The following is a 17984-nucleotide window of genomic DNA, read 5'->3' as shown; positions in this document are numbered from 1 at the left end:
GTTACTGGTGGTGACTGTGCTGCGCTGGGCAGACTCCAGACCCTCCCTCGGGCTGTGTGTCCCTGTGCTTGTGCATCCCCCCAGGCACTGTGCCCTCCCTGCTCTGTGACATCTCAGGAGGAGCAAAGTCCCAGGGATGTCCCTTCCCCCCCAGGGCTCTGGAGCTTTCTTCCACTGTCCCTCTCCTGTGTATTTTTCAGACTTTTGCCTCTTTTTGCTGCTGTTTCTTGGGTTTGTGCTGCTCTGGTGATTCTGCACAGATGGAAATGCTCCTGGCCCGTGTCCAAGCCCTGGGCCAGTGCTGAGCCAGGCTGTCCCCATCCCACCAGCTCTCCCCCTGCTAACAGCAGCCAGGGGACCCCAGGGTGTGCAGCCCTGCACCCCCCAGCCCAAAATGACAAAAATCAGCTTCATCTGCACTGAGATGTCTCTCTGGGCTTCCCTGTTGCCTTGGCCAGCCCAGGGCTGGATCCATCCATGGGAGTGTTGTTGGCTGAGGACTGGAGGGTCTGGCTGTGCTGGTGTCCCCTTCAGGGGTTGTTCTGGGGCCAATCCAATGGTGGGACCCCTCTGGGGTCGAGCAGGGGGCTGCCCACCCTGGGCATCCCGGGGGGTGTGGGTGCTCAGAGCAGTCCAGCACCTCCTTGGCTTGTTTTAACGGGGAAGCACTAAGCTTCCAGTGAAATGTGGACAATCCCTTACTGAGATCTCCAGCTGGCTCTAAAGTAGTCATTAAAATTTGGGCGTGCACTGGAGGGGAGGTTTTCCCCAGGCTGATGATCCGTGGGGACCCCCAAACTGCTCTGCCACCCCCATGGGAATCCCCCCACTCCCCAGCTCTCTGGAAAGCTGAGCACATCCAGCGTGGATGTGGCCATGGTGGCGGGGGGAAGCTCCAGAGGGGTGGGAGGGAGGAGGGCGAGGGCTTTCCGGGACACTCATCCCTGGGAGCGCTGCTTTTTGCTCGGCTGCAGCGCCCTGGAAAGCGGCTCCTTCCGTGCGGGGCCGGAGCCGGGGGGGCTCTCAAAGCCAGGGAGAAAGGACAGCAATTAAACACAGGGCTCGGGAGGCTGGAGCAAAGTACGTGAACAGCCAGGGGGGAGAGAAAAACAGCAGGGCACAACCTCGGCCCGGGGAAGCCTGCAAAGCTCTCGTGCGCCCGGGAAGGATCCTCGCGGATTTACGCCGCTGGAAGAGCGGGGATGTGGCACCTGTGCAGGGTTGGCTTGTGGCTCCATCAGGGCTATCCCTGGTGGAGCAGATGCTGATGATTTTTTGGGGATTGATGCTGTGGGTGGGAAGCCACAAGTGTGGCTGCTGCTGAGGAGGAGGAGGAGGAGGAGCGGCTCTGCTTCAGCATCCCGGGGTGAACCTGTTGAAGGACAAACCAGAGCCACAAATCAGACCTGACGCCAACAGCCCTGAGTTTGGGGCTGTGGGGAAGCTGGGATGAGCTCATAAATCTCCTGCAGAGTGTTTTGCCATTGGAGAAAAACTGATGTGGTGGAATGGGAATGCAGCTCTGGAACAGACTCATCCCTAGGAAAAAGGGCACTGGAAATGTGATGCCCTGACCCCATCTACCCCACTGGGCCCCTGACCAGCTCCCTGAGGGAAATCCCCACATTTTGGACACGTTTGCTGTTCACTCTTAAAAATTATGGAATAACCCCTTGGACAAGGGCACTGTGGGCACCCCACCTCTAGTGTGGTCCCCCTGAGAGTTGGTGCTTGTGCTCTGCTGCAGGATGTTGGCTCCTGCCTGGAATAAATAACCTGTGGATGCCAAAGGGGACCTTTATGGTGCATTTAATTTTCTGGCAGCCCTGTAACCACCCCCCCCTTCCCTCCTCTGTGCTGGAGAAAAGCTGCTTATGCAATTTCTGCTGCTCTCTTTGTTTGCATGCTTGCCAGGAGGAACTACTATTCTTATTCCTATTACCCGTAAGTAATTGTGGTTCTTTCCCCTTTCCCTTCCTTGGGGCTGCCCCCCTCACCCCACTGCTCCAACCAGTCTTCAGCTCTGCCCAGTACATTTTAAGGGTCCCTTTGGTTTGGGAAGATAATGCTGCTGAGCTTGTTAGAGGGAGAAAGCCACGTAAAGGGGAAGGGTCAGCGACTCCGGGTTGGATTCTGGATTTTGGCAGCGTCTTGCAGTGTCTCAGTCCCACTGAGATGTGGGCTCAGGGCTCCTGTTCATCCCTCACCTGGTTTAAACCCTGCTCTGGCAGCCCATCCTTTGAGATAGATTTGGCCCCCAGCATGGTTTGAGGATCACAGAATGGTTTGTGTGGGAAGGGAACTTAAATCTAATTCTACACCCCTGCCATGGGCAGGGACACCTTCCACTAGACAGGTTGCTCTAAGCCCCGTCCAGCCTGACCTTGAACACTTCCAGGGATCCAGGGGCAGCCACAGCTTTTCTGGGCAACCTGTGCCAGGGCCTGCCCACCCTCACAGGGAAGAATTTATCCCTAATCACTGACCTAAATCTCTCCTCTTTTACTTTAAAACTGTTCCTCTTGTCCTATCACTATTTGCTAATGTAGGAGGTTTGGGGAGAGCTGGGGCAGATCCATGTGGTGCCAAATGGCTGGAGAGAGCCTTTGCTTGCACGTGGAGCATTCCTGGCCGTCCCAGGGGAGGGGACAGGACGGGACATCAAGGATGAGCAGCTGGAAAGGGATGATCCATGTGGGGACAGCACAAAACCAAAGCACGGTGACCACCGGTGGAAATACCCCATCCTACTGCCTGGGATCTTACAGCACCTTTGGGTGAGCCCTGCTTATTTCTGCTTCCTCCCCACTGCAGGAAACCCGTGAACATGACCAAAGCAACCATTAACTACCGGCACGAGAAGACCCACATGATGAGCGCCATCGACAGGAGCTTCACCGACCAGAGCACCCTGCAGGAGGACGAGCGCCTGGGGCTGTCCTTCATGGACACCCACAACTACGGAAACAGAGGTAAGGGTGGGGCTCCTGGCATCCCACTGCTCCCATCCCACAGCTACAGCAACCAGAGTAAAGGATGGGACCTCCAGTATTCCCCCTTCTCCCACCCCGCAGCTGTGGCAACCAAGTTAAGGATGGGGGAATCCTGGCATCCCTCTGCTCCCATCCAGCCAGAGCAAGGGTGCCAAATAATCCCTGAATATCCCAGAAACAGCCTGCCAGAGCTCAAGGAGCGTTTGGACAACACTCTCAGGCATGGGGTGGGATTGTTGGGGTGTCCTGTGCGAAGGGCAGGACTTGGACTCAGTGATCCTCGTGGGTCCCGTCCATCTCAGGAGATCCTGTGGTTCTCTGAGTGTTTATCCAAGGCTCAGTAAGGAGGTGTTACATCTATTTTAGCCTGATGTGTGTGGCACAGTGCAGGCTTTTCCTTGCCCTGGGTAACTCTCCAAGGGCACTGATCTCATCGGTGCCTGTGGTCGCTTTTATCATCATCCAGGCTGCGCCGAAGGGACGACGCTCGTGGGCGGCTCGAGGTGGGTCTCTGCATCTGAGATCTGAGCTTGTGGCTGGGCAGCCTGAGGCCGTTTGTGGGCTCAGAACCTGCCTGCAGCCCCCCCTGGAGCTGAGTGAACCCCATCTCTTCCCTCACTCAGGGCCTGGAAGCTTTACACCAGCTTCACACCCAGCCCTGGGCTCCCAAGGGTTACCGAGCCCCCGTGTTCACACCCGAGGGAGACCGATAACTTCCAACTCGCTGGAGGACGCGTCTCCACGCTGACTTAGTTGTAAAATAACTCGTTGGATGCCCCAGTTCCAACCATATGCTAATAACATCTGTTACAGTAACTCCAAGATGCCGCTTCCACGCGGCTCTTCCGCACCGGCTGCGGGATTAATGTGATTCCCGGCGTTGTCTCACGGATAAGAGAAGCCCAGAGGGCAAACTTTGCTTCTTAATGCATAGAACTAGGTGTATTTTTTGTTGTTGTTGTTGTTGGTTGCTGTCCTTGAAATGCTCAAAGGCTGCTGGGGCTCTGTGTGGGCTGAGCTGGCTGCCGTGGCTGGGGACAGCCCCCAGTGGCTGTAAACATGGTTAATTAACGAGGGTAAATGAATGGGCTGCTCTGGTTGGTGGCTGTTCCCCACCAGGCCTCAGTTTCTGCGCATTGAAAAGAAAAATCACTAATCCTCCTGGAAACCTGGGTGGTTCCTTGCAAATGCCAGCAATTAATTTCCCATTAATCCCAGTGGCCGGGTCATGGGGCACTCCTGTGTTGTGCTGTTGGTTCAGCCTGGGAGTGAGATCAAATCTCTGGTGCATCCAGCTCTGGGGGTGCTGAGGACAGGAAGGATCTGGAGCTGCTGGAATGTATCCAGAGGAGGCCACGGAGCTGCTCCCAGGGCTGGAGCCCCTCTGCTCTAGAGCCAGGCTGGGAGAGCTGGGGGGGTTCCCCTGGAGAAGAGAAGGATCCAGGGACACCTGAGAGCCCCTTGCAGGGCCTAAAGGGGGCTTAGAATAAAGAGAGAGAGTGACTTTTTATATAGGCAGATGGTGATAGGACAAGGAGAAATGGTTTTAAACTCAAAGAGGAGACATTTAGATTTAGGAAAGAATTGTTGGCTGTGAGGGTGGGCAGGCCCTGGCACAGGTTGCCCAGAGAAGCTGTGGCTGCCCCTGGATCCCTGGAAGTGTCCAAGGCCAGGTTGGAGCAACCTGAGCTAGTGGAAGGTGTCCCTGCCCAGGGCAGGGAATGGAACTGGATGAGTTTTAAGGTCCCTTCCAGCCCAAACCATTCCATGAGTCCCTGCTTGCCCATCCCCTGACAGCAAGGCAGAGCATCAGGTTCTGTGCAAACCCAGACTTTGGGGATCTGGTGTGGGACCTTCCCTTAACAAATGCAGGAGAGATCTTAGTCTGGCTCTGCTGGTAATTACACAGCAAAGGCACAAACCAGGTAAATACTGCATTAAACTCCCCCATTAAGCAGCAGCCAGCTCCATTTGTGGCAGCAGGAGGAACACGGTGCTGCTCTCTAACAGCGAGGAAAATGAACTGTTAAGCTGAGCTGGCGACTCTGGCAAGGTGATATTTCAATTCAGGAATATTGTGTGAATATTTGGGCACGGACCTCTTGCCTGTCTGCATTGCAGTTAATTGGAAATAAGGTTATTAACCCCCCCTTAAGGTCTTGCCTGCTGATTTCTGATAGATCTGCTGGAGTCCTAAAAAGGCTGGGATGGGCATTTTTAGCCTTGTGGTGTAGGAAGAGCTGCAGAGAGCACGAGGAACTGATTCTTGGGCTTACTTTGCTTTTCCCATTAAACCCACGAGTTTTCTCACTGTTACCCTTCCAGTTCTCTCCCTCACCCCAGGAATGGGGAGGGAGGGAGTGGCTGGTGGGGCTTGGAGTTAATCCCCAGCAGTTTGGTTCAGTCCAGCCCGAAAGCGAGCGCCACGAGGAGGTGACAGGGACGTTGCCCCGATTTTTTACCCCCTCTGATGGGCTGTGATTGCCCCTCTTTTTTTTTTTTTTTTTTTTTTTTCTTGCAGGTGACCAGCGCAGCAGTGTGGTCAACGAGTCCAGCAGCCTCCTGGGGGGCTCCCCGAGGCGCCAGTGTGGCCGTAAGGGCTCCCCGTACCACACGGGGCAGCTCCACCCGGCCGTGCGCGTGGCCGACCTCCTGCAGCACATCAACCAGATGAAAACAGCCGAGGGCTACGGCTTCAAGCAGGAGTACGAGGTGAGGGGCACCTCCTGCAGCTGTGCCAGGGGGCCCAGCCCCTCGCAGCAGCACTGGGGATTGGGTTTTGTGGGATCCAGGGCGAAGGTGAGGTCTCAGCGGGGCTCTGCTGGTGGTTGCGCAGCCAAGGTGTGGAGCAGGTCAGTGCTGCAGAAACTCCCCTGGGAAACAGCAGCAGGAGGATGGACAAGGTGGCAGGGGTAAGGATCCATGTGCGAAGGAGAAAGATGCTCCAGACCTGGAGCTCACAGCAGTCTGGGCTGGCATTGTCAGCACGTGGGGTGTCCCTGGGTCTGGATCCTGTCCCTGGTCCTGGCAGCTCTGGGTTTCATTGTCAGCTTGAACAGGTCACTGAGATGAGCCAGACCAGCCTTGCCAGCCCTGTCTGCAGTGCGTCATCCCACCTCTCCTGCAAGGGCTGGGGATGCTTCTTTCCTCCTCTCTTTTCTCCTCCTTCCTCCTCTTTTCTCCTTCTTCCTTCTCTCTTTTCTCCTCCTTCCTCCTCTCCTTCCTCCTCTCTTTTCTCCTCTCTTTCCTCCTCCTTCCTCTCCTCTTTCCTTTTTTTTTTCTTCTTTCTCCCCTTTTCTTCTCTTTCTTCTCCTTCCTCCCTCTGGGCCCCAGAATTTCACGTTCTTCTGCTCCCAGACACACCTGTGATAAGTTCAGCTGCAGCCCAAGGACAAGCAATCTGGCAGCTCCCAAGACCATGAAAACCCTGAGGGGAAATGCTGGAGATGGGGAGATCCCTGGAAGGGGAGGGATTTCCCTCTCAAGGGTGGTTGGCTGCATCGTGCCCATCCCACCTGGCCAGGCCAGAGCACTTGTAACAGAGCACATTATTTCAGGTGCCTCTGCCTCAGCACACCCTTCAGGGGTGATTTCCTGACTCCTCCGTGTCCCACAGGTCTTGGGGATTGAAATTTCCCAGTGAAATTGCTGTTTAATGCTCAGCTGTGTCAGGAAAAGGAGCATTCCCCCTCCCTTCCCCCCCCTTTTCATGTATTGGACAAACCAGAGCTTGTGATAATCATTAGTGCTCCTTGAAAAGCTGCTGTATGTTCTTGGAACTAGTCATTTGAAAGCACTCAGATATTATGGAAGGGGAGAAAACATGTAATTTCCTTCCACTTTCCTCCTCTTACACCAATCTATGAATGTTTCTGTTATTACACACAAACCTATTCTCTGCTGGGGAGAGAAAGGGGCTGGGGAGGTTTAGGAAAAAAAGAAACCCACAACCAACCCTGGGAAAAAAAAAACCAGAAAACAAAACAGGCAGTCTGTAATTTGCTGGAAAACGAAGCATTTTGTGGATGCAACAGACGTGTGTAGCTGGGAGAGCACACTGTGGAGATGGAGTGTTGGGGAGGAGGGACCACCCTGTCTTGTCCTGCTCCCCAGGGAGCTTGTGGGGCTGGAGGGGGACCCCACAGTCCTGCCCTCGGCTCAGGATATCCATCCTTCCCTTCCAGAGCTTCTTTGAAGGCTGGGATGCTTCGAAGAAGAAGGACAAGACCAAAGGGAGACAGGATCATGTGTCGACATGTGAGTGCCTTTAGACACCCCAAACAGCTTCAGAAACCTTCTAAAGGGCTTTGGGGGCTTTTTGGGGGGGAGGTTGGACTCGAGTCCATGGCAAGGAATGAACTGGTGGGGTTTGGTTGGTCAAGGGCAGCAGGAAAGGTCCTTGCTCAGTGTAGGGTCCCAGCCTGAGAGCTCCATCAGATGGGATATCTTGGGGTGATGATACCATCACCAGGATATTCTGGGTGGTGCTGGAAGGCCCCACAGAGCCTGAAGTATGTTTTCCTGTGTGCACTTAGGAGAAGCTGCAGCCCTGCCCTAGGGAGCTTCTGGTGTGGGTGTGCAGGATGCTGTGGACAAAAAGGGGGTAAATGATGAGTTTTTAGGACGGAAGTTTGGGGAAGGGCTTGACCCCACCTGAGAGAGGATGCATATCTCCTTCCTGCAGGGAGGGAGACACCGAGCCTGGTGCTCCAGGAGCTCTGGTGCTCTCCACGTGCTTCGTCCTCAGCTTCATCCCTTCCACTCCAGCACTATTCAGGTCCCCAGAGGACACCAGAGGTTGGGCAGAGCTTTCCCTCACCTGTCTGTGCTCTGGCCATCCTGGTGGCCTGCTAGGCTGGAGGATGAGTGCCCTCTTTTTGGCAGGACTGGGCAGAGTTCAGGGAGATACGACACTGGTTTAAATAACCATCTTGTGTGTGTTGCTCCTGAACATGCACCACCCACCTGAGTTTTGCAGGTTCCTGGTGCAGAATGATTGCTTGCACAGGGTGCCTGGGGGGGCCCTGGGACCCGGTGGGTGACCTGCCCCAGGCACTGATGGTCCCTTCTCCCCTTGTTCCCCAGACGACCGTCACCGTGTGAAGCTGCACCCGCTGCTGGGTGACCCCAACTCCGACTACATCAACGCCAACTACATCGATGTAAGTGGGGACAGGGCCCGTCTCTGGGGGTCTGGGCTGCAGCAGGAGCTTCCTGTGGATGTTGGGGGCTGTCCAGCAAGCATTTCGAGGAGTTTGGACAGCCCAGGGTGGGCTGGTCTGTGCACCCCTGAGAGACACCATGAAGGACCTGCCTGACTCGTTTCTGTCCCTCAGCAGTTTCTGCTTGTTGAGTCTCTCCCTTCTTTGCTCTGTCCCTCCTTTCTCATTGCCTCTCTCCTCCCTTTTTCCATCCTTTCTTTCCCTCCTTTCATGACCATGGATCTCTGTCCTCCCTGGGTGAGGGATGCAGAGGTTGAGGGGGCCAAAGGCCTCTGGGCAGAGCTCAGCCCCGGTGTCCTCTGAGAGTGATGTTCCCAGGAACAATGTCCCCTGTCACCTCCATGCTGAGACCAGGGGAGGTGCAGGAAAGCTCCATGAAGCTCCAGCATCTCCTGGAAGCAGCAGCAAATCCAACTCTTCCCTCTTGCCCAGGGGGTGTTGTCTGTCAGTGGTGTCCTGATGCTGAGACCCCAGAGCAGCCTCACCTGTCCCCTGTGTCCCTTCTCCCCTGTGTCTCCCCATGACCTGCTCTGGGTCGTGTGCTCTAACCTCTCTCTCTCTCTCTCTGATCTGTGCCTCACTAATGTCTCTGTCTCTCTGATCTTTTTCTCTCCAACCTGTGTCCCAACGGGATCGTTAAGATTCGGATTAACCGAGAAGTAAGTAGATGGTTCCCCCTCTCCTCCCTCCTCTCTGCTCCCATCTCCTGCCAGGCCTGGCCCTGGGCAGTGTGCTCTTAAATAACAAACAACAGGGAGAGAGGCAGGCTGGGAAAATGTGTGGATAAACCTGGATATGGTTTCTGGGGAAGGGGAAAGCGAGGTCTGTGTGGCACAGGGAAAGCAGAGCCCACGTGCTCGGAGGAGGGGTTGAATTCATCCCACAAAAATCCCCTGTGGAAGGACCCATGGGGGATGGAGAAGCCACTGTCACCTCCAGACGTGTGGTGTGGTTTAACTCTGCTGGGCCCATGGCTGAGGAGCAGGACACTGGCTCTGTGGTCCCTGTGACTGGAATGTGCTCCTTGGGCTGGCATGTCCCTGTTAGGAGCTGGGAATGGTCTCTGTAAGCAGCTGGGATGAAGAAGGGGAGCAGGGATGTCACTCAGCACCACGTGGCTGAGTGGGGTATTGGATAGGATGTCATTAGTGGGGCTCTGGTGGCAGCGATGCCGGTGGCAGCAGGAGCTGGTGGATCTCGGGATGCCCTCAGGGTGCTGCTGAAGATTTTGGTGCAGACCAGGGATGAGTTACATGAGTCTTCCATGGAATGCAGGAGGTGCACCCTCCCAGGACAGGGTGTTCCAGGTGCTGGATGACTGCTGAACCTCCTCCTGCAGCCATGGTGGGCAGCACTGTGCTGGTGGGCAGGACCAGTTGGGTGACTGGGAAATGTCTTACAGGGCTGTGCCCCAGCTCTTGATGTCCCAGGGTCCCCCCACCAGCTCAGGACTGATGTCTCTGCTTCCCTTGCAGGGCTACCACAGGTCCAACCACTTCATAGCCACCCAAGGTGAGTGTGTGAGCGTGGCACCCCCCTCCCTGCTCCTCCAGCCCTGTCAGCCAGCAGCTCTGCAGCCCCTCATTTAGCAGCTGGTTTTTGTCCCTGGTGGGATTTAGCCTTGTTGGAGCAGGAAGGGGTGACAGGGGGCCAGTGTGGAGCAGCTCCCACCCCTTGGCACCACAAAACCCCACACAACCCCGGGGGACAAGGGCTCTAAAATGCTGGGGGGAGGTGTTTGTGGCACAGAGGTGGAAGAGGGGCTTGGTGGCATCGTGGCACTGCCATGGGTGGGTTCTGCTGGTGGTGCCCATCCATCCCTGGGGTCCTTTCCTCCCTCCCACAGGGCCCAAGCAGGAGATGGTGTATGATTTCTGGCGCATGGTGTGGCAGGAGCACTGTTCCAGCATCGTCATGATCACCAAGCTGGTGGAGGTGGGCCGGGTAAGGACCTCACCCCATCCCTTCCCTCCAGGCTCCAGCTCTGCAACAAGCCACCTTTTTGCAGGGCCAAAACCCCACCTCATCCTCTCCTTGCAGGTCAAGTGCTCCAAATACTGGCCAGATGACTCGGAGATGTACGGGGACATCAAGATCACCCTGGTGGAGTCGGAGACTTTGGCTGAGTACGCTGTGCGCACCTTCACCCTCGAGAGGGTACGGCCCTGCTGCTGCCCACCCTGCCCTCAGGGACAGCTCCCACCACCAGCCACGGCCTGGCATTGACCAATACCCTAGTTATTAACCCAGTGTGGGGCTTTCACCCCTGGTTCAGGTGCAGCTCCTTCCTTTGCCTCTCCCCTGGCTCTGCATTCTGTGCTGGCTCAGCCCCACGTTGGGTTGGGCAGGGAGTGAGTGTTGGTTGGTTTGGGCAGTGAGTCAGTGTTTGGTTGGTTTGGGCAGTGAGTCAGTGTTTGGTCTGGGCAGTGAGTGAGTGTTTAATTTCCTGTGAGCACTGTGTGACTGCTGTGGGGGAGAAGGATGCTCTCCTCTCCTCTGGGCTGGAGGTGATGCAGCCATCACTCTCCAGCCTGGTAAGTGGAGATGGAGCTGGTGCAATTTACCCCTCAGTCTGCAGGAATATCAAATTGCTGCCTGGTTTATAGGGCAGGGAGCTAAGATGTTCGTGGAATGAGACCTGAGGCAGCTGCTGCCTCCTCCTCTTTCTCCTCCGTTGCTTTTTAACCCTCCTGCAGCCGAGGAGGAGGGAGCTGTTTTCTGGTCCACCTGAGCAGATGCTGAGCTGGCAAAATCGTGGATTCCTGAGAAAATTGGAGTGACTTTGCCCTCTCACCCTTCCCTTACAGAGGGGTTACTCAGCCAGGCACGAGGTGAAGCAGTTCCACTTCATGTCGTGGCCCGAGCACGGTGTCCCCTACCACGCCACGGGGCTGCTGGCCTTCATCCGCAGGGTGAAGGCGTCCACCCCACCTGATGCCGGCCCCATTGTCATCCACTGCAGGTACAGACATGGCCACGGGGTAGAACCAGCTGTGGGGGGGAACCATCCCCCTCTGGGATGGGGTTTGGGGGGTGTGGGTTGGGAGCAGGGAGCATGCTGTGTCCTGGGTGTTTGGTACCAGGGTCAGAACGAGGCTGAAATCTCAGTGATGCTGAAATGTTCGACAGGGAGACATGAAATGTGTAAATTGGGTTTATAGTGAGGAGAGGCTGAGGCAGGGAGGGCGCTGGGGCTGATGGCACGGGGTGAGATCACAGAATCGTGGAGTGGTTTGGGTGAAGGGACCTTAAAGATCATCTTGTCCAACCCCCTGCAGTGGGCAGGGACACCTTTCACTAGACCAGGTTGCTCCAAGCAAGCAGCAGTGGTGGCTTTCTGCCATTCCCATGGGATGGGTTAATGGCTCTCCCTCCACTGGGAAAACGAGGAGCTGATGAGTGGGAGGGATTTTTTTTTATTTGATTTGATTTCTCCCTGTCAACTGCTTCATCAGCCTTCATTGAACAGCCAGTGTGATCAGTGCCCGCAGCCTGTAATCACTGCTAATCACCATGAGTGATTCAGCAGCCCCAGAAATTAGGATTTCACTGGAAAAGACTGTGTAGCAAAGGAGCAGGGGGGTGGTTCTGTTGCTGACACGTCCTGGTGGGGAGGTCACAGCAGCGATAGGACTGTGAGTCCAGGATTTGGGATATCAGCACTGCTGGGCTGGCTCTGGGCATCCTGCTGGGTCTCCCCTGGGGGAATTCAGACCTGCTCATGCCAGGGGAACCTCTCTGCTCTTCCAGGGCTCCGTGCTGAGCCCTCCTTGGCCCTTTTGGGATGGGATCCTGGAGGACTGTTGGCTCTCAGGTGGTTTAGCTCTCAGTTTTGTTGCAAGAATCCTGTGTTTTGCTGTCTTATAGTAAAAACGAACCTTAAAGACAGGTGCCCCCCCTAGCCTGACCATCACACACCCCTGGGGCTGCTGCAGTGGTGTCTAGGGGGGTCTAAGACAAAGCCAGGCTGTGGTTACAGAGGTGTGTGAGGTCCTGGCAGCCCTGCCTGTACCCCCAGCCTTGCTCAGTGCCCAGCAGCACTTTGGGCTGTGTGTGGGTGCCAGCACAGACTGGGAACGTCTTTGCTGTGTTTCCCCCCTCCCTCCCCAGTGCTGGCACGGGGAGAACAGGCTGCTACATCGTCCTGGATGTTATGCTGGACATGGCTGAGTGCGAGGGCGTCGTGGACATCTACAACTGCGTGAAGACCCTCTGCTCACGGAGGATCAACATGATCCAGACAGAGGTGAGCGGGCACTGGGGACAGGAGGGGACATGGGGGGAGCTGCTGTCACCATGGGGGAGGTGGAGGCTCAGCCCTGTCCCCCTTCTCCCCCCCCCAAAAAAAAAAGGAGCAGTACATCTTCATCCACGATGCCATCCTGGAGGCCTGTCTGTGTGGGGAGACCAGCATCCCCGCCAGCGAGTTCAAGCCCACCTACAAGGAGATGGTGAGGATTGAGCCACAGAGCAACTCGTCCCAGCTGCGGGAGGAGTTCCAGGTGAGCGGCCCCGAAACCTCTGCAATGCCCCGTTCCCCTCACCCTCCTGGTGCCCACCGTGGGTGGGACCAGCAGGGAGGGGGGGGTTTGGGGCGCTGTGCTGAGTGGGGGGGATGTGTCCCCACAGACCCTGAACTCGGTGACCCCACACCTGGACGTGGAGGAGTGCAGCATCGCGCTCCTGCCCCGCAACCGGGAGCGCAACCGCAGCATGGACGTGCTGCCGCCAGACCGATGCCTTCCCTTCCTCATCTCCGTGGATGGAGACAGCAACAACTACATCAATGCGGCCTTAACTGATGTGAGTAGCCCCCTCCTTCCCCTTTTGTGTTGTCTCAGGCAAGTTTTCGTGGCTTGGTTTGCATTGCCAGCCTCATTTTGCTCATTTGTGGCAGCTGTGGCGGGGAGGAAGGGCTGGCACTGCTGGAACCTGCACCCTTCTTGTGTGTAACAAGCATCCTGAAAGAACTTATCACCTCCTCCCATGTGCCATGCACTGAGGGGCTTCAGGATTTTGCAGGGAAAGTGGAGCAGGGGAGGGGGAAGGAAGCTCATGGAGGGGTTGGTGGCACTGAGCCCCTTGTGTGCTGCCAGCACTCTGCTGTGCATCCTCCTGCCCGTCCTCCTGCTGCACTTCAGGGGCTCTGAACTGCTCCCAAAGCCACCATTCACCCCCCTGGAGCAGTCAGAGGGACCCCAGTGGTGATAAAGCTATTTCCTGGTTGCTGATGCTCACAAAGGAGAGCACAGAGGATGCTGCAGGCTCCGAGTGATGGGTCATTCATCACCAAACCCACCTTCCTCTCCTTGAAAGGAGCTGGGGCGCTTTGCACAGGCAGCACTGAGCCCCTCACACCCTGGACACCTTCCCCAGACCCTCCTGGTCACAGCTGAGCACTGACACCAGGCCAGGCCTTGCCTTTTCCATCCCACAGGTGATTTATCCCGCTGGATCTCTGTGTAGATCCCATCTCCCTGTTCCCTTCTCCCATAGCAAAAGCAGTTTGGAAAGCAGAGTGGGCTGCTGGTGGTGGGGAGTGGCTCCTTTTGGGCTGCAGTGGGATGGAGCTTTGTTTTCAGCTTGCTTGCTGTTTGCATATCCATTTTATTTTTATGCATCACTGAGCCTCCCTTAATCTCTGCTAAAGGGTCAGCGAATAAATTATTTTTTTTATAGGCAGAGAGAAAGCCCCGAGGATGAAATTCTCGCTGAAGGGATAAAACTCATTTCCCTCTTTGGGTAAAAAAAAAGGAAAAAAAATGATAAAAAAAAAAGGAAAAGCCTCATTTTCTTTAAGTGCCAAAGTGGTTTGCTCAGTCAGTCCGTCCATCTGTTGGATGGTCTGTGCTGCCTGTCACTGGTGCTACGTGTGGTGCCAGTGGAGCTCATGCCCTGCTGCCTGACACCAGCTGCTGGCACTTATACCTGTGCCAAAGATGAGGGTGCCAAGGCAAGCGTGGGCAGCACCTGGTGAGATCTGCTGCTCTCATCCCCCTCCTGGAGGGCAGACAGATCTCACCCAGCACCCAGGGTCTCACTGCTGTCCGTGGGCAGGGCTGGGGACAGTTCAATAAAGGCATTTCTGGGGGTGGAATGAGGAGGTTCTGCAGCAGCCAAAGGACCCCCAGTCAGCAGAGAGTGGTGCTGGTTCTGTGTCTGATGGGGCTGGAGCACAACTGTTAATTTAAGTCTAAAGCAGGGCTGAGCTCAGCTGGCCCTTGGCAAGCTGGTGGCAGGATGACCAAGGGGAGGATTCTCATCTGAAGCACAAATGAGAAAGAATCACAGAATGACTGAGGTTGGAAAAGACCTCCAGATCATCCTGTGCCCCATCCCCACCTTGTCCCCCAGCCCAGAGCTCTGAGTGCCATGTCCATCCTTGGACACCTCCAGGGATGGGGACTCCACCACTGACCTGGGCAGCCCCTTCCAGTGTTTAACAACCCTTTCCATGAGGAAATTCCTTCTGATGTCCAACCTGCCCCTCCCCTGGCACAGCTGGAGGCCGTTCCCTCTCCTCCTGTCCCTGTTCCCTGGGAGCAGAGCCCGACCCCCCCCGGCTCCCCCCTCCTGTCAGGGATTGCAGAGCCAGAAGGTCCCCCCTGAGCCTCCTTTTCTCCAGGCTGAGCCCCCACAGCTCCCTCAGCTGCTCCTGCTGCTCCAGCCCCTTCTCCATCTCTGTTCCCCTCTCTGGACACTTTCCAGCACTTCAGTGTCCTTGTCATGAGAGGCCCAGAACTGGACACAGCCCTCGAGGTCTGGCATCACTAGTAATTTCCAACACCCCTGCTCCCCCACTTTCTTGCAGTTTTTAGGGATCTTTGGGGATTTTTTTCCCCCCAAAAAATCCATTGAACCCAGGTTAGTGGTTCCTTCTGCTGCTCTCAGTGCCCTTTCAGTGGTGGGACAGTGGGTGGGGGTGATGCTGGGGTTGATGCTTTCATTTGGGGCCAGGGTGCAGAGCTGGGGGCTGGGGCCATCTGGCAGCCACAGCTTCTGCTTGTTCTTGGCTCAAAGGAGACACCTTTTCCTTAGTTATTTATGCAAAATACCCTTTCCTGGGAGAGCAGAGAGTGGGTGCCCGAGGGCGGGGATCACTTGGACCTCTCCCCATCACCACGAGTGACAAAGGTTGTCCCAGAGAGACCAGCTCTGCTCAGGCACAGAGAAAATGGCTTTGCTGCCTCTCACCTTCTGGTTGCACCGATTTATTTGGGTTTTTTGGGGGTGTGACAGCAGTGGCTCCAGTGCCACCACCGTGCCCTTGACGGTGCTTGTCTTGCTTCTCCACAGAGCTACACCAAGAGCGCTGCCTTCATCGTCACCCTGCACCCCCTGCAGAACACCACCACCGACTTCTGGAGGCTGGTGTACGACTATGGCTGCACCTCCATCGTCATGCTCAACCAGCTCAACCAGTCCAACTCCGCCTGGGTGAGTCCTGCTGCCCTGGGCACCGCGCTGGCACTTGGGTCCAGCCATCCCAGGGGCTGCTTCGAAGCCCTGTTCAATCTGAGGGTTGTTTTTAATGACTGTCACTGCTGGAAAAGATTGCAAATTCAGGTGGAGGGAGGGCATCATCTTTGCCCTGGTCTCTGAGCCCATCACATCCTTATCTTTCCATCCACTGCTTCAGCGAAGGGTTTTCCTGCCTGGTGAATGTCCGTGTTCTGTGCTGTCAGGCTGCTGTTCTTACAAACTGACTGGGAGGTGTTGCATCTTTAGCAAACGCTCTCTCCACGGCGCAGGTTCCTTTCACAGAGCAGTTTCCTCCTCACTCATCATTCAGACAGCACCTTCACCTTGAAGGGGGGCTTTAAGTGTGTTTATTTTTTGGAGAGTGTCTGCTCCATAGCTCGCTACTGACAGCGAGCCAGCAGCAGGTTTGCAGTGCTTGTCTTTTTGTAAAATAAAACTCCTTTAAGGTCAACAGCTCTTTTAAGCCCTTCACAGTGAGATAAGCAGCAAATTCCATGTGGTTTGAGAGATTTTCATGCTTTCTCCCTGTCTCATTACAACAGGCTGCAAAGAAGTTATTTGCTGTTGAGAATGTACCTCTCTGTGTGAAAAACATAAGTAAAATAAAATGGCACAAGAAGTTCCACCTGAACAGGAGGAAGAATTTCTTGCCTGGGTAGTGACTGAGCAGTGGAACAGGGACCAGAGGGGATGTGGAGTCTCCCTCACTGGAGATACTCCAGAACCATCCGGATGCAATCCTGTGCCATGCACTTGTCTCCTCCCCTCAGGCCCTGCAAGGTCACAGTCAGGTCACCCCAAAGCTTCTCTTCTCCAGGCTGAACAATCCCAATTCTCCCAGCCTTCCCTCCCAGCAGAGCTGCTCCAGCCCTCTGATCATCTTGGGGCTTCCTCTGGACTCTCTCCAGCAGCTCTGCAGGTGGGATCTCACCTGAGGGGGCAGAATTATTTCCCTGGACCTGCTGCCCGTGCTGCTTTGGAAAGAGGCAGCAAACCTGATTTTAATTCTCTCTCTCAGCCTATTCTTTCACTCCATGGTCCAGAAATTAAAGCCTTCCCATGAGCTTCATCTCCTGTGAGGCTCCTCTGCCACCCTCCCCCTGTCCCCTGCAGCCCCCACTGTCCCCTGGCACCACCCTCTGCCATTTTTCTTCATTACCCAGCCCTGCCTCTCTCTCTGGACGTCCCTTCCTCAGGGATGTGTGTTACAATATTTAGCTGAATCCTAAATGTTTACCAGTTTAGGACCAACAGGTAATAAATCACCCTTTCCAGCAGGCAGCTCCAAAAGGTGACTTAGAGGGTACAGCCCTCACTTGAACTGCGTCTCTCACTGAAGGAAGTTTTAATATCCAAATTATAGTTCTGAGTCTGGAAGGCTTCAAGATGTGGGAGATTTATGGCCCCCATTAATAACCAATTATTTCTCAGACAGGTTTGCTGTGTGGTTGGGCCCAGGCTGTGGATGGCCTGGGCTGGTAAATGCCCTGTTAAAGTGTGGTGACAAACATCATCTGTTTTGTGTCCATGCTGGTTTCCAGCTGTCACAGTGTGAAAACAATCTCATCCGTGCCCCTTGGACCGAGCCATCCGTCAGGGCTGTGATGGACACGTGGAGTTGCTCCCCAGGGATGCAATCTGGGATTGCTTTGCCTTGGTGGGATGTCCTGGCCATGGGATGAGGGGGACTGTCATCCCCTGTTGTTGGGGCTGCTGATGCCAGGGTGGCTTCTAATGACAACAAGGCTTGAGAGCAGAATGGGAGCACAGAATCCCAGGATATGCTGAGCTGGGAGGGACCCACAAGGGTCATCCAGTCCAACCCTCAGCCCTGCACAGGCCCAGCCCCAAGAGTCACCCCCTGTGCCCCAGAGGATCAGCCAAAGCCTCCTGCAGCTCTGGCAGCCTTGGGGCTGCGCCCACTGCCCTGGGGAGCCTGTTCAGTGCCCAACCAGCCTGGGGGGGAAGAACCTTGCCCTGAGATCCACCCTGAGCTTGCCCTGACACAGCTCCAGCCATTCCCTGGGGTCCTGTTGGTCAGCCAAGCCCTGCTCCATCCTTGTGCAGATCCAGTCTGTGCTTGCTGGAACTGGGGCACAGCCCATCCTGCATCCTCGTGGACCAGCCAAATCCATCCCCAGGAGCATCATCTGTTGTGCCCATGCAGTGGGAGGGGGCTGTATGGATGCTGACCTTTCAGCTCTGATCCCTTAACAAGCAGAGAGGGGGAGAGAGAGAGAGAGATCTTCCATCCCTCCTGTCACATGTGACGCCCTTCCCCGTGTCC

At 55.6% G+C, this 17984-nt stretch overlaps 1 protein-coding gene across 4 annotated transcripts in view; it reads left to right on the top strand.

Annotated features, from left to right (window-relative positions):
• PTPRU (protein tyrosine phosphatase, receptor type U) overlaps positions 1-17984 on the top strand; it is a 57375-nt gene that overhangs the window by 33117 nt on the left and 6274 nt on the right. The window contains exons 15-28 of one of the 4 annotated variants that reach the window (XM_027903164.1): positions 1915-1944; positions 2815-2972; positions 5515-5705; positions 7178-7250; positions 8079-8155; positions 8857-8874; positions 9691-9727; positions 10062-10159; positions 10256-10372; positions 11023-11177; positions 12326-12461; positions 12568-12717; positions 12845-13018; positions 15512-15652. In XM_027903164.1, coding sequence (XP_027758965.1) covers positions 1915-1944; positions 2815-2972; positions 5515-5705; positions 7178-7250; positions 8079-8155; positions 8857-8874; positions 9691-9727; positions 10062-10159; positions 10256-10372; positions 11023-11177; positions 12326-12461; positions 12568-12717; positions 12845-13018; positions 15512-15652 — 1555 coding nt within the window. The remainder of the gene's footprint in view (positions 1-1914; positions 1945-2814; positions 2973-5514; positions 5706-7177; positions 7251-8078; positions 8156-8856; positions 8875-9690; positions 9728-10061; positions 10160-10255; positions 10373-11022; positions 11178-12325; positions 12462-12567; positions 12718-12844; positions 13019-15511; positions 15653-17984) is intronic. The other 3 variants (XM_027903166.1, XM_027903165.1, XM_027903167.1) reach the window with 3 other exon arrangements.

Source organism: Empidonax traillii, unplaced genomic scaffold, assembly GCF_003031625.1.
Source record: "Empidonax traillii isolate 1590-97213 ecotype Southwest subspecies unplaced genomic scaffold, ASM303162v1 scaffold940:size231622, whole genome shotgun sequence".
NCBI classification, from domain to species: domain Eukaryota; kingdom Metazoa; phylum Chordata; class Aves; order Passeriformes; family Tyrannidae; genus Empidonax; species Empidonax traillii.
Note: the sequence above shows the minus strand (reverse complement) of the source record. Positions and strands in the feature narration are given on the sequence as shown.